The 15,338-nt window shown below is 49.3% G+C and overlaps 1 protein-coding gene across 1 annotated transcript; it reads right to left on the bottom strand.

Annotated features, from left to right (window-relative positions):
• Window positions 6,742–12,116, bottom strand: NKX6-1 (NK6 homeobox 1). The gene is made up of 3 exons (XM_018049951.1): window positions 11,382–12,116; window positions 9,463–9,635; window positions 6,742–7,265 (listed from the first exon to the last, which is right to left on the bottom strand). Exons 1-3 carry the CDS (start codon window positions 12,043–12,045, stop codon window positions 6,999–7,001), a joined length of 1,104 nt encoding a protein of 367 aa, XP_017905440.1. The 5' UTR covers window positions 12,046–12,116; the 3' UTR covers window positions 6,742–6,998.

Genomic DNA, 15,338 nt, shown 5'->3' on the forward strand with positions numbered 1-15,338 from the left:
TGCTCTCAGGGAGAGAAGCATGATGCTCCATGCTTTTTTAAAAAAGTAATTGCATTTAGTTAGTTCATTTGGCTGTGCTGAGTCTTCACTGCCACATGGCTTTTCTCTAGTTGCAGTGAGCAGGGGCTACTCTCTAGTTATGGTGAGCAGGCTTCTCACTGAAGCGGCTTCTCGTGCCGCAGAGCATGGGCCCCAGGGCACACAGGCTTCAGTGGCTGCAGCCCCAGGGCTCAGCAGCTGTGGCTCCCGGGCTCTCAAGCACAGGCTCAATAGTTGTGGCACATGGACTTAGTTGCTCCTTGGCATTGTGGGATCTTCCCAAACCAGGGATCAGACCTGTGTCTCCTGCATTGGCAGGCAGATTCTTATCCATTGGACCACCAGGGAAGTCCTAGGCTCCCTCTTTTAAAGGAAAGAATATCAAGGAATTTGGAGAAATATTTGAAAACCTCTTTAGGTTCTTTCCAGTGTTACAGAAAATATCCCTTGTTCCCACTTCTACTTTAACTTTTCATACCCTTTCCTCCATTGAAGAGTTATCCTGTGCAAGACAGTAGGGGCTTCCCAGGTGGCACTAGTGGTTCTACCCAGTGGCAACGCGGGAGACGAAAGAGACCCGGGTTCGATCCCTGGGTTGGGAAGAACCCCTGGAGAAGGAAATGGCAACCCACTCCAGTCTTCTGGCCTGGAGAATCCCAGGGATAGAGGAGCCTGGTGGGCTACAGTCCATGGGGTCACAAAGAATCGGAAAAGACTGAAGCAACTTAGCACAAGAGAGCAGGGCCTGAGCTAGAAGTGACTTGAGACTGGGCCTTTCAAGACCCTCCAGAGCTTACTCGGCCAGGCACTGTTCTAAGAACTTCACATAGGTTAACTCACTTAATTCTCCCAGTAACACTACGAAATAAGCACAATTATCATCTCCATTTCAGAGATGAGAAGACTGAATTTTCAGCACCCTTACTTTTCTCTGGTCTATGTAAGCAAATTGGTCCCAAACAACATACTGACCGTTGACAGATTTTTCAGAAGGCATGCACCTTCAGAATTTTCTTTAGAAATAAAATTGTATTATAGAAGTATGCTGATTTTTTTTTCTCAACTGAATATCTCTGCTCTCTTGTAATAACTGAGTATATAAGATAATTATATCGCAATATTTCCTTTAGCTTCACCAAGGTAGACATAGGCAGCAACATTAGGAAGGTCGTAGAGCCCCTCTACAAAAATAATACACATTCATTAAACTCTTTCTTTCTCTATAATGAGGAAGGAATTCACCTTTAAATAGATCTTCACCCAAACTAGCCCTTATTATTCAAAGCAGACTAAAATAGAAACCCTAGATGAGGCTTCTACTTCAGAATTCCTGCCAGGCAACAAAGAAACATTATGCTCCACTTTTTTCCAAGTGTGATATTCAATGGAAATATCTGGTCTGGGCCAGAAAATAAATGATGCATATCTAGATATTCATCTTTGAGGTGAATAATCTGTTGGATCAAAGAAGACGACTAGAGAGTGAACTGAAGCTTTCAGATGAACCTTCCAGTTTATGGAGCCACCCCCAAGCCAATCTCTGGAATGCTCTGCTGTGCTCAGTCGTGTCTCTTTGCGACCCCATGGGCTGTAGCCAGCCAGGCTCCTCTGTCCATGGAATTGCCCAGGCAAGCATACTGGAGTGGGTTGCCATGTTAATGCTAAAGACTGAACTTTAGGAAAACAGCCCAGCCGTTTTATCATCCCACTCACACCATCACCCTACTCTCCAGTCAAGCTTTTCATCAGTAGATGTGGGGCATATATTATTGTGATTTCCGCAGACCTTGAAAAAGGCTACATTAGAGAGACTGTTTCTCTGTGAAGCTGGAGTCTAAATGCTGCAGAACAAAATGTACACTTTCTTGTCAAAAAACGGAAGGGTAGAGAGGAACTGACTTTTTTTTAAGTTACACTGGGGAAGGCAGAAGAATATTTTTTGCATTTGTGTATGTGTGTGTGTGTGTGTGTGTGTGTGTGTGGTGGAAAGGAGAAAATTTAGAGAAATCTGCTCAGATTAACCTAAAATAGAGTTTATAGATGAAATCTGCTGTTTCCTCTGTTGTTATTATGTGAGTCTATTGTCAGGGATTGACAAAAAAGTCAGTCTCTTTTCAGCTATTCAGTGCTAGGAGTTCCCAAGCAGAATTTCACCTCTCCTGTGTGTGTGTGTGTGTGTGTGTGTGTGTGTGTGTGTGAAGGTGAGTGTGTGTGCTGATGACCAGCTTAATGGACAAGACAGTGGAGATCTACCCTAGCTGGGCTAATAACGCACTCATGTTCAAGACATCAGGCTCTAAAAGTTTTCAAAGGCACTCTCAGGCTCTGTTGCCTAATACCGTTTTTCTAAGAAGAGCCAGCCTCCAGGCCAGATTGCTTGCACACTGAGCGGTGAGAGGCACACATCTTTCCAGGGAAGAATGAACCAGTTTTGGCTCCTCCCAAGTAGAGAAAGGAAAAGTGGATTACGGTACTCAAGTGCTTGGGAAGCTGCTCAATAAACCACAGCTTCTGGGAAAGAAGGTGTAGAGCTTTACAGAATCCTCTGAATGTGAGCCAAAGAAAGGTAAAATCAATTAGAACTGACACTGGAATTTGGGGACTGAGAAAGTAACCGAGTAGGAGCTTCAAATTATGAACGCAGCTGGGACATCTGAGAGGCAGGAACAAGGCCCCTTGCTTCCAGGCTGAGTGCCCTCACCCAACCTCACTGGGTTTCCCTTTATAGGAAAAGACATTCATGTATAAAACAAAAATGAAAAAGCAGTTTTACCTTCCTCTAACCACACACACACAGAGCCTTCATTTTTCTCATTTTGTTTTCCATGTTGACACTTTGTTACCTATAAGCATTTTTAAAAGCAGAGGTGGAGTGGAGGATAGGGGAGATGGGTGAAGGTGATCAAAAGGTAGGAAGCATCTGGGCATGTAATGTAGAGCCCATTGAGCATGGTTAACGATACTGTAGCATATACGTGAAAGTCACTAAGAGAGTAGATCTTAAAAGTTTTCATCATAAGGAAAAAAAGTGTGCGGTGATGGATATTAACTAGATGTATCATGGTGATCATTTTATAATATATACATATGTCAAAACTTTATACACCTTAGACTTACACAACGTTGTCAATTTTATCTTAATAAACCTAAGGAAAAATTTTTTTAATAAAAGCAGAGGTGTATTGGGCCACTTGCTGTTACTTTTTGTTTTTAAATCATGACCCCTTTAGCTCTCATGACTGATTGGCAGGCTTAATCAGATGCTTATGGCTGGTTAAGGTCCTAAAATTTTTGAGCATGATGAAAAATAATTCTTACCCTCCCTTGCTTGAGCTGTGGAGTGTTTCCTCAGCTTTCGTACCATGCTAACTCTTAGGAAAAACATTCCTGTTGTGCATACATGGAACTAAACCAAACCAACCATGATAAAGGAGGCCTAAGTAAGGTACCCCCCACCCTCTCCTCCCTCACTCCCAGTTTTATGGTGCCAGTTGCAACTGGTGGCCAGCTGGAATCCTGGGTGGAAGTAAATTAACTGGAAACTCCAGTCACTGGTGCAGTCCCCTGGGATAAAGGGACGAATGCCAGTGCAACATGGCCCCAGAGCGTACCTCTGGCTGCTGCCTGCACAACTCAGGGCTCATCAGTGCTCAGAGTGGCAGGAACAGCACTCTGTCTGCCCTCTGTATATCTGCCTGTAGGATGGGGGCCAGGCCACTAGCTTTGACACTTCTCAGACTCTTTAAACACAAAGAGCTCAGAGAGAATGCTTCCTGAAGGAACTGGAAGAGGTATCTCTCCACCTATCTAAGTGGGGATAAATGCTATAGACCTAGCTGCTTCCCTCGTGGCTCAGACGGGAAAGAATCCACCTGCAATGCAGGAGACCTGGGTTCAATCCCTGGGTTGGTAAGGTCCCCTGGAGAAGGGCATGGCAACCCAGTATACTCCAGTATTCTTGCCTGGAGAATTCCATGGACAGAGGAGCCTGGTGGGCTGCAGTCTGTGGGGTAGCAAAGAGTCATTCACGACTAATCATAGCACATTTACTTCTTGGGAAATGCTTCAGTCTTGGTTTCAAGTTTTCTATAAGTGATACTACTCTATTACTACTACTACTACTGGCATAATAGTTTTTATTATTATATTTCAGAAAGAGCATTTCTAATTATCTGGTGGATTGTTCCTTTCTTAGGAAGCAGGAATAAATAAAAAGTTGCTTGGCTTTCCAAGACAGAAGAGGGATGGAAGAAGGTAAAAGTAAGTAAATAAAGTAGATAAGAGACTTCATTTGGTGCAAAATAACAAATCATAAAGTGGTGCTTTAGGATAACAGACTTGCTCCACCGCTAGATTCTTTCAGAAAGAGAAAGATGAGAGACAGAGGGAAGGAAAGAAGGAAGCGAGGAAGGGAAAAGATCGATCTTATTGTTTACATCTAGGATTTAAATTCAAAACCTCTTTTGAAATAGCTACCTCTCTGTAGGACACACACCTTAGTCTTGCAAAAGTGAAAGTGAAAGTCACTCAGTCCCGTCCGACTCTCTGCCACCTCATGGACTATACAGTCCATTGAATTCTCCAGGCCAGAATACTGGAATGGCTAGCTTTTCCCTTCTCCAGGGGATCTTTCCAACCCAGAGATCAAACCCGGGTCTCTCACATTGCAGGCAGATTCTTTACCAGCTGAGCCACAAGAGAAGTCTCTCAAAGAGAACAGAAATTTAGAAGTTTAAAACTTATTGGGAACTTCATGGACCAATTAGAGAAAAGAAATAGGGCAGATTTGTATCCTTCCTTTGTATTAAACAATGCCTTGCGGAATGTAGCCTGCAATAAGTTACTTCGAGCAATTTCATTCCCAGTTTTTACTGTTTTTTTTTAATTTTTATGTCATGTGGGTCCGAACAAAACAGACCTACATTTTTGTTACCTAACACGCGCCTGAAGAATCTACTGAATTCTATTGATTTTTCTCCCTTTGAACACAAGCTCATTAACCTGAAACACTAAGGGGATAACTATATTTCACTGAGCCGATAACTGAGTGTCTGAAAACAGAAAGATCCCAAGACAGTAATACAGCTCTCTCCTCGGGATTCCCAATTTTTATTTTTCCACAATTTCAGCTGCAGAAGCTGTGATATTGCTTCCTTAATCCTAGAGAATCCTAGAGAAGAAGATTTCTTGAAATATAGCCTTCTCTATTGTAATGTTTAGCAAAATCAGGGGTCCCAGTTTTCCACCAACTTCTGTATTCTTACAACCTACTGGGGAGAAAATGTTAGCATCAAACAGTAGCATTGCCCCAACAGCCAGCTCCACTGCCTCCTCTCAGCGAAGAAAGCTAAGGCTGAATTGAGAAGCTATCTTGGGTATATGGAAATGAGGTCTCCCCAAAACCTCCAGGGACTTTCTCGCAAAGGAAAAAGCGATCAGGAAAAAATCAGACAGCACAGACAAGACAGCAGAGGCAGCCTGTTGGACAAGTCTCTCCAAGAAGCCCACTGAATGGGGCTGCATTTATCTTTCCAATCTAGGAGAATGAGAGATGTGACCTCCCCCCTTCCAAAATAATAATAATAATAATGTAACAATTATTTTACCCAAGAAACCAATATAAAATGCTTGTGGTCTTGACTTTTATTTGAGATCTCAGATGAGATCAAATGGTCTATATAAACCCTTTGATTCAAGGCAACAGACTTCTTCAAACTGTTTTTTAATTTGATTTATCCTTTGAAACAGAAAGTGCATTACATTTAACTGGTCTTGCAAAGGGGGTTTTCTTCTCTTTACAAACCGAATTCCTTATATAAATTAATAAAAGTTAAAGATGCTAATATATCACCGTTATTAGCTTTAAAAAAGAAAACAATTTACATAGTCTATAGTATTCTTATGATACAAAACACTTCAAATTCAATTACAGCAACTAAATGGAGTTTTCTGTTTCTGACCCAGAGCGGTTGTAACAATTCCCACCATCTACTTTAACACGCACTTTTATCCGAAAGGAGTTAAATTAAATACAAGCTATGGTAGCCCCATCCCTCCCCAACACTTTCTTTAAATCACTAATAAATAGCAACAAACGACTGTGCAATTTCAGAGGGGGACAGAGAGGCTGGTTGGGGGCCTTCCCTGGTTCCACGTCTTCTATTTCAAGTCCTGGACGGGGGAAACCGGCTCGGGGCCAGGGGTCGTCGGGGAAGAGCCAGAGAAAATGTAGGGGGAAAAGAGACTGAACAAATCCAGACCCGAGAGGGGCTCGAGAGGGGAGGGAGAGTGAGAACATTCGTGTCTACGCTTCTCCAATTAATTTAAAAATAAAAGGGGAACCATGTGGTTTGAATTGCTCTTAAAAGCGGGAGGGGAGCCGGGAGAAGGAGGTCCATCTTTTTATACTAAATTCCGAAAAGAAAGCATCTTACATTTTAAATATTCACAATAAAGTAACTTCTAGTCAGTGTGACTCACGATTTATTTACAAAGAGCCTTCAACAGGTTACTTTAGCCGGCACAGCAGTTTGCGGGGGAGACTTGTCCCTCTTCCCATCGGTGGCTCCGATGTCCCCCGCGCGGTGGGTGTTGGAGGGTCCAGACCGGGTCTCCGCGCTCCCCGACCCGGCCCGTCTCCAGGCAAAACTGGGGTGGGGTGCGGTGGGGTGGGGAGGAGTGGGGAGGGGGGCGGGGGCGGCGTGAGGAGGGGGAGGGGGGAACACAGAGACGGAGACGCGGCTGGGACACCAGGCGGGGGCCGGAGGGTGGCCCCGCTGCAGCATCAGTTCGGTGCAATTCGTGGTCTTGTCTGCCACGTCTCGTCATCCTCCGAAGTCTCTGTCCCCTGCCCTGCTCCACTCGTAAGTTACAAAAATAGATATGTACATCTTAGAAAAGAGCGCGGGGCCCCGGCGGGCGGGAGACGCGAGGCCGGCGGGCGCGCGGGCGGCGGGCGCTCAGGACGAGCCCTCGGCCTCGGACGCGTGCAGCAGGAGCCCGCCGCCGCCGCCGCCACTGCCGGTCGACTTGTGCTTCTTCAGCAGCTGCGTGATTTTCTCGTCGTCCGAGTTGGGGTCCAGGGGCTTGTTGTAGTCGTCGTCCTCCTCCTCGTTCTCCGAGGCCCCTTTCAGCCGCTCGGTCTCCGAGTCCTGCTTCTTCTTGGCCGTGGCCATCTCGGCTGCGTGCTTCTTCCTCCACTTGGTCCGGCGGTTCTGGAACCAGACCTGGGAGACCGAGAAAGCGGAGAAGAGGGGAGATTCGAGGGGAGGCGGGGTGGTGGAAGGAATTTCCGCGGAGCAGAGGCGCCAGGCCGTGGCCCCCTGCTCCTGCGGGCCGCCTCCCCTCCCCCCAAAGACGAGGCTCGCTCCCCCGCGGCCCTCCCGCGTCCGGGCCGTCAAAGTCGGTCTCCATCGCCCAGGTCTCGTCCGCGGATCCGGCACCAACAAACTGCCTGCCGTTGCCATAGTGATAGCAACACAAGAGTATTGAGGTTGTCACTGAGCGATTTCTCAGAAGAGGGAAAAAAAAAAAAACAAAACCCTTGGAAACTTAAACTGAGTTTCCCTAAAAGACTTCGCTTGCCTACTTTCTAGTTGGAAGTAGAAAACTTTTCCCCTCTGTAAAACTGCCTCCTAATGATTGCAATTCTATTCGTTTTTTTACTTTCTCAGATTCAGGTATTTCAAACAATCTGAAGCGTACTTGCTTTTTACTGAGATTTGTGGGGAAAGACACAGCATTTACTCTAATAACCTCTGTTTTTTTCACTTTTGGATATTTGTTTGTTTCACTTATTTCCGGTCTGAAGACACACAAAAATGGTGGGTAAACACTCCCCTACCCACATATACTTGTATGATGTAATGTCAAATTAAAAAATTGATAAAACACAAACCTCAAGTCAATGATAATAACCAACATAAATGCATGAAAATATTTAATAGCTTAGTTGAAATCATCATAGTAGTTTGTGTGTCTCTGTCTCTCTGGTTTAATGTTTTTCATAAAACCAAAGACCAAGACGAGAATCTTTATGAGTTTTTTTTTTTTAAGTGAAATTTTGCCAATTACATTATTTCCCACTATTAGCATGCCTGGTCTTTCAAATATTATTTTAATATTGATCCTTCCTAAGACATTCATTTTTATACAACTATTTTAAGCCTATTCATGATTTTTGACATTGTGTTTGATACACATATTTTAAACCTAAAGCACCAGCCATAAGTAACCAATTTCCCAAACATATTGAAGCATCCTCTCTTTATGTTTCTCATCCATTTTCTCATCTGTTATGTATTTATCTAGAGAATCAGAATTGTTAAGAAAGTGATTTTTAGTTTCTTTATGCAGCTATAATAATTCACTTCTAGCCACGTAGACATATTTATGGTGACAAATGAAGACCTCCAGACTATTGTGGTAAACTTTGTACCAACCACTGCAAAAAATAATCTTAACAGTGATGGTACTCTAATGGTCACATACAAAATCACTCCTGAAATGCACTAATATAGATATCAATATATCTATATGTGTATATATATATATATATATATATACATAGAGAGCACGACATAGCAAAGTGAAGAACAAAAGGGACTACTGGAAATACAGGAAACCACTAGATTTACAGTACACAGCTGTTTCCATCCCTTTATTTTTCAGGGAAAGAGATCGCCAATTTGATTCCCTGGAAATATACTGTACAACTCAATTATAAGCTAAGTGACATTTTAATTATAAATTGTCATAAACAGTAAAACCTTACATCTATTGATAAACTTCTGTTTCATAATACAGCCATAATCTTGTTAATTCACTTGGAAAATTACTACTCCAAAGTGACTGCCTTCAGACTCAGTTAAAAGCAGGTGCATCCACGTTAAGGGGTCAAATCTTGTGGATTTATTGGTTTTTGTTAACCTGTAAGTTAATACAGTAGCACTATAATGCTGATCTACATTAGGAAATTCTGTTAACTAGTGGAGCCTGAATTGACAAGCAAAAGCTTGAATATGCTTACAAATAGAACAAATAGAAGCTATCTAACTGGCCTCATCTATTCTCAGGGCTGATATTTCAGTAATGCTTTTATTCTCTAATAATGGAGAGTTCCCCCAGCACATGCTGCTATCTAGATTAACCTAATTTCAAAGGCGGGGGCTTGATTCCTTTTGTTCATCAGCAGTTTGCCCGCCTGTGAGACCCAGAGCCTTTGTAACTTACTCCCCCCACCCACCAACCTCCTTCGCTGATCTCAGCTCTCCCCAGGCTCCGCAGACACGCACCCCTGGGTGGGTGGCTATTTGTTAGTTTGGTGTGTGTGTGTGTGTGTGTGTGTGTGTGTGTGTGTGTGTAGGTACACATGCATGGCGTACACAGGGGCGCTATTCCTCGAGGTTTGCAAGGTCCACTCACCTTGACCTGACTCTCTGTCATCCCCAAAGAATAGGCCAAGCGAGCTCTCTCCGGCCCCGCCAAGTATTTCGTTTGTTCGAAAGTCTTCTCCAGGGCAAAGATCTGCTGGCCCGAGAACGTGGGTCTCGTGTGTTTCCTCTTCCCGTCTTTGTCCAACAAGATGGATCCTTGATCTAGGAGAACGAATGTTTTAAAAGGGAAGGGAAGAAGCAGTCAGTTATGCGCGGCTCCACTGAGAAGAAACGAACTCCAGAAATCACGTTGCAGTGGGAACCGAGAGCATGCTCCTCTGCAGCACTGAGAAATGCTGGGGGCACTTACGGCCCCACGGCTCTTCCCCCCTTGGCTTTTTTTACACCCACCTGTTTCTTGTTGTTTTTTGTCTTTTAAGCGGGTGTGTTTGGAACTGCATTAAATAATCTTTGGCCCAACAACGACGTCCAACTGAGAGCTCATCGCTCAAGTTTGCCGAGGCTGAATCGCTAGGGCCCTGGAAACGGAGTGCGGGGCTGGGGGCTGGTGGGCAAGTCCCCTTCCTCGCCCGCCTAGTCTAGTTGGAGGCGCTTGGTCTCTGGGCCTTTGCGTGGGGACGACTAATTTTGTTCCTTGAACGCTTTCCTAACCTGTGCCCGCGCCACAAAGGGCGCCTTGTTTTAGAAACACAAGAGAGCTAAGTTGTCCCCCAACCCTAACGCCGCTGCGGCCGAGCGGGAGGGGGCGTCGCCTTTGTTGGAGGTCCCTACGTGGCCGTCCGAACACATACAAAAGCATCTCCCCGACACCTTCACCCGCCCCCGCCCCTGCCAGCCACCCCAGTCTCGAGGCTCCCCAAGGGAGCCTCCACTTGGCTCCCCCAACTTCCCTCAGTTACTGCCGCTCCAGCCACAGAGCTGAGAAGTGAGATCCGGAGATGTGAGAAACTTCGGGGACTCGGTCAAAAGCAAAGAACTGAGCGAGAAAAGGACCGGGCACTGGGCCCTCAATGCCACCCGGGAGGATGGGAGCTGCGTCGGCGAGCTGGCCAACTACCTAGAAGATTAGAGTGATCCTGGGCTAACTCAGTTGGTTTCCAGCAAGATCTTTGAGGGATGTTGCCTCCCCCCCCCACCCCCCATCCTTGTCCCGCCGCCTGGTTCATCCTCCGGTTCTTTCTCCTATTAGGATATTGAGAGCCACGACGCCCCTCAATATGGCCAGGCCCAAGACGTCCCGGCCCTTGGGGCCGAGGCAGGTGGAAAAAACCAGGGCCCAGCGGTGAGGAGCGGCCCGAAGTGGCGCTCGCCCTCGTGCACCGACCGCGGACCTGTCTTCAGTGGGCTCCCTGGGCTGCGTGCACTCGCAGGAGGAAGGGGGGGCGGGGAAGACGACCAGGTGAAGTGGGGACACCCTGGACCAAGTCGCACATGCAAACACAGGCGTTCGGCTCAGGGATGTGAAGGGCTCGTCGATGCCGTTCCCCCACCAGGAGGCCAGTGAGGCTGCGAAGATTGAATGGGACTTTGGCCTGAGACACGGGAAAGCTGGAGTGCGGGAGGGGACGCAGTAGCCCCTCTTGCCCTCCGCACCTCTTTAACCCAGGAGGGGCCTACGGTTCCGGGCCGGGCTGTTCCGGGAGCAGCCGGGGCCTCGCGTGAGACACACGTCCCGCACACCGCGGTGTGTTTCACGGAGACGCATGCACACGCGCTCTGCTCCGCGTGCCCGGGACTTGGGAAGAGGGGCCGCCTGGACACACCATGGAGCTCAGGAAAGCGAGAATCCCTCCCCGAACGCCCTGGCCCATCCTAAATCGTGTGATTCTGGCGCTGCCAAACTGCTCGGCCGGCAAGAGGGTGGACCCGGCCGCTTGCACACCAGAGGCCGTGACCTGAGAGCCGGCAGAACCAGCACAAGTGGGCGCAGCAGGCGACTGTACTCACGAGGGGTGCAGGCCAGGCGGGCGTCCCTCCAGGGTGGGCTCTGCATCACTCCCGGCCAGAAGATAGGCGTCCGTCCGGGCAGCTCGGCGAGCGGCTTCGGGTACCGACCCACGGCGGCCACCGCCGCGGCGCTGGGGCTGAAGTAGAGCCCGGGCGGCGGCGGCGGCGGGCTCAGGCTGCTGAAACGGGGCAGACCGGCCAGGAGCCCCGCGGGCGACGAGGCGGCGGCGGCCGCCGCTGCGGCTGCCGCCGCAGCAGCCGAAGCGGAGGTGGACGAGGAAGAGGAGGATGAAGAGGACCCGGAGGGCGAGGCGGAGGGCAGGGCGGCCCCTGAGGCCACCGGCATGGAGGGCCGACTCAGGATGTCGTTGATACCGTGCGGGGTGGCGGCCGAGAGCTGCTGCGGGGGGCTGCCCAGGGCCGAGAGCCCCCCCGCGGCTGGGGGCTTCAGGCTGCCCGGGTTGTGGGCGCCCAAAGGCGGGGAGGGCGACGACGAGGAGGACGAGGAGGACGAGGAGGAGGGGGGGCCGGCGGGCAGCGGGGGGTAGGCGGCGGGGTACAGTGGGGTCTTCATTTCTGCCATGCTGTGCAGGGCGGCCAGGGGCGGGCTGCTGAGCAGGAACGCGCTCTGCCGGGGGCCCTCCATCGCCCCCACCGCTAACATCCCACGACCAGGCCGGAGCCTGCGGCCACGCAGCTAGGGCGCCGGCCCCTGCCCCTTGGCGGGGCTCCGGAGAGCGAGAAGCGCCGCGGGCGTGAGCAAGGAGGCGCTCGGCGGCGCACCCAGGGGCGACGTGCCAACGGGGCCAGGAATGCCGCCGCCGAGAATTGCTCTCGGAACTGCGCAGCAGAAATGTCCAAACACACCAGTGGAGAGGCGGTGGCTGGCCGAGACCAGCGAGCAGCGTCCGGGTGGTTTGGGCTGTCCTTTCCCTGCTAGAGTCCTGGATTCAATCTCGGGCTCCTCGTTTCTTCCTCACTTTTTCCTCGCCGCTCAAAGAGCGCAACCTCTCATCTTCTCCTTCTTGGAAATAAGCAAAACCAAACTCCGTCCGGCCCCAGAGAGCTCGTAACAAAGTTAAGAATCACCGAATCTTTGATGTGGGGAGAGTTGGGGGTGGGGGGCCGGCTCGCTTTCTTCGGGGAGGTTCAAAGGATGCCAGGTTCCGCTCGACGAGCTCCAGTCTTACTTGGATGCCCTGCTCTTTCGGCCACGAGGTTGATTCGCACTCGGCGCGCTGCGCAGGGAGAGAGCTCATCCAACCCACGGGAGCTTTGGCCTCTGGGCGGGCTTCCTCCGCCTGCTCTGCCCGAGGCTTCGGCGCCAGAAAGGGCAGTGCCACCGATCTCCGCGGCTCCCAGACTCGGCGCGCCGACCCGTCTTCCCCTGTACGCCACGGGGTACTAGAGTTGCAATATTGAAAAGAAAAAGAAAAAGTGGGGAGGAAACACACAGAAAAGCAAAGACTAAGTGAAAAGTCTGACGCCTTCAGTTATGGCTCCACTCGTCTGTCCACTTCTGCAAAAGGGCCTGGCGACCCCAGCCCCACCCCGCCCCCAGCGCCCTCTCTTCCTCTCACTCTCCGCCTTTGCCTCTTCTGTCTCGCATTTTCTTAGCGACTCCACAGGGTTCGCTTTTCCAAGTCCTGTCCTCCGGCCAAGCTGACCCCCTCTCCGAGGCTGTTCCACTACCTCTCCTCTCCTTGCTCCCTCCGGGCCTGACAGTTCAGATGAAGCTCTCAAAGGTAATAAAACATTTGCATCACTCCCTACCCCTCTTTAGCTGGGGGACGAGAGGGAGGGGGAGATGGGGGGTCCAAAATGAGAACTTTGAAGGACGTCACTCCGAGGCAGCCGGGAAGGGCGGGCCCGAGGAGCGGGGAGGGTGGGGTGCAAGCCGGGGGCGTAACCACCGTCTCCAATAGCGCTCTGCCTGGGGCCTCGCGTCGCCTCCGGGTCACGCCCACTCGGAAGCGCCAGGCCTTCCGATTGGCTGAAGGGGGCGAGCCGTAAGACCGGGCCCGCCTGGTTCCCGCCCCCTCCCACTTCTATCCGGCCGGTGGGCGGGGCCAGGGGCGGGGCCTGGCGAGTGGTGCGGTTCGGCCGCTGGGCCACTGGACGCCTCAATTAATTGTGTTAAATAAAATGGGAAAGGGGAGGGGGGGAGCAGAGACGAAGAGGGTATTACTTTTTAAAGAGAAGAATAATGAAAACCCAGCCCTTTTATGGAAGAGCAGTTCATATTCTTCCCTCGCCTCCCCCTCGCCTGCTCTCGTCACCCTAGCCCCCCCTTCCCCCACGAGCTCACGACGCCTCACCTCGAACAGAGTCTGGTCTCTTGTAAAATGGAGCTAATGGAGCAGGCAGCCGGCGCAGCCCTGGCCTAGCTCCTTCTTTTGAAGGGATTAATTAAAGGCCATCTGGGCTCTCCCAGGATTGTGTAAATTAATTTGTTGCTCCTTAAGCCTTGGAGATGTCCTTAATCCCCTTGTAGGCCGAAGGATCGCCCTATTCCATCTTTGCCACCTCCTCGCTTTCCTTCTCTGTTTATTCTCTTTCACTTTTCTTTTTATTCCTGGGTCTCCCCCCACCTCCACACACACAAGATGTTATCATTTATAGGTTTACTCCATTCTCAGGAAACGGAATCCGCTTATTGGGAGCATTTGTTTCTCATGTGATGTTTCAACCTGAGGGCAGTGAACTTTTTAAACTTTTCTCCCCTGTGATCATTATTTGTTTTGAGTTTTACGGGGTCAGAATCATCAAAATTGAGGTGGAGTCTTTAGATACAAAAGAACCTGGTATACATACACACACCCCTTCACAACCATCTTGAAAACTCTTACCCCTCTCTCAACCCCAGAGTGTTTCCGGGAGATGGAGACTTCCCAGCTTCTGCGCTGTGATGATAGGATGTCAGGGTTTAGGTGTTGGACTGCGGTTTCTCTTATTCCCTCTCAATTTCTTCCATAGCTGGAGATCTTTAAATTTCCAGGAGCGTTGAGCTGTGTACACAGGGAAGGAAGACCCTTGCACAATTTTGAGATTTCAGGGTATTAAAGTAGTACACCATTGAGGGATAAGCACTACAGTAGTTTGGACAAGATCATTAAGTCCAAACTTAATCAGCAGAAAATTGAAATAAATAAGGAATACAATTCGAGCAACACCACCCATGGACCGAGTCTGGCTGTGAGAGCCAAAAGCTCGTATTTGCATCCCAGCACGGAAAGCCAGAGGGCTTATTCCACTTAGATAACCTAGGGTTTCCGCTGCACTGATCTTTTAAAGGTAGCAACTTGAGCTTGAGTTTGAGAGGTTTTTGTTTATCTTTTGCCACTTTTGTTATTCACTTCTGATATAAAAATAACGTTCCCTCTCGATTATTTTTCATTAATTTCGAGACTGGGCTAAACCCATCACTACACAGACTGTAGACTCTGATTAAGGGGAGGGTAAGGTCCTTCTTCGATGTGAATTATGCTGAGTAGAGCAAGAAGACAGATGATGAGGCGCCGTCTGTATTTCCCCGTGAGGATGTTTGCTGGGCTGTGGGTATAAACTCCACCGCCCTGTCCTTGGGCCACTAGGGGAACTCCAGTAGGAGGAAGGCGCGTGTAGCCCAACCCTGGCCCGAGAGTTGGGGTCCTCTGCTTCTCGATTCGTTAAAAACGAAATTTTATCTCACCTCGGGAGTCTCCAGGACGGCGGTGACACACAACCCTTTGCCTGAACCCCGCGCCTGGGCCCGGAGCAACCTCCTCACCTCCCCCGCACACTTCACACCACATTCTCAAGGACTAGGTAGGAATGGAGAGGGAAGGAAGCCAGTGATCCCCAAATACTCCAATTTCAAAAAGCGACTTCGCTTTATTTAATGTAAATAGCCTGACCTGGGAAAGCATTGAACATTTTCCTACTGTAAATCTAGTATATGATTTGGGGTGGGTGAGG

Source organism: Capra hircus, chromosome 6 (assembly GCF_001704415.2).
Source record: "Capra hircus breed San Clemente chromosome 6, ASM170441v1, whole genome shotgun sequence".
Lineage (NCBI taxonomy): Eukaryota > Metazoa > Chordata > Mammalia > Artiodactyla > Bovidae > Capra > Capra hircus.

What these genes read in the sequence shown, in the direction of transcription:
- NKX6-1 (XM_018049951.1), bottom strand. Translation starts at nt 12,045, where the DNA reads ATGTTAGCGGTGGGGGCGATGGAGGGCCCCCGGCAGAGCGCGTTCCTG. An exon ending in CCGCCTGGCCTGCACCCCTC is followed by an intron (nt 9,636 to 11,381) that starts GTGAGTACAGTC and finishes TCGTTCTCCTAG; the next exon opens with ATCAAGGATCCATCTTGTTG. An exon ending in TGACAGAGAGTCAGGTCAAG is followed by an intron (nt 7,266 to 9,462) that starts GTGAGTGGACCT and finishes TCGGTCTCCCAG; the next exon opens with GTCTGGTTCCAGAACCGCCG.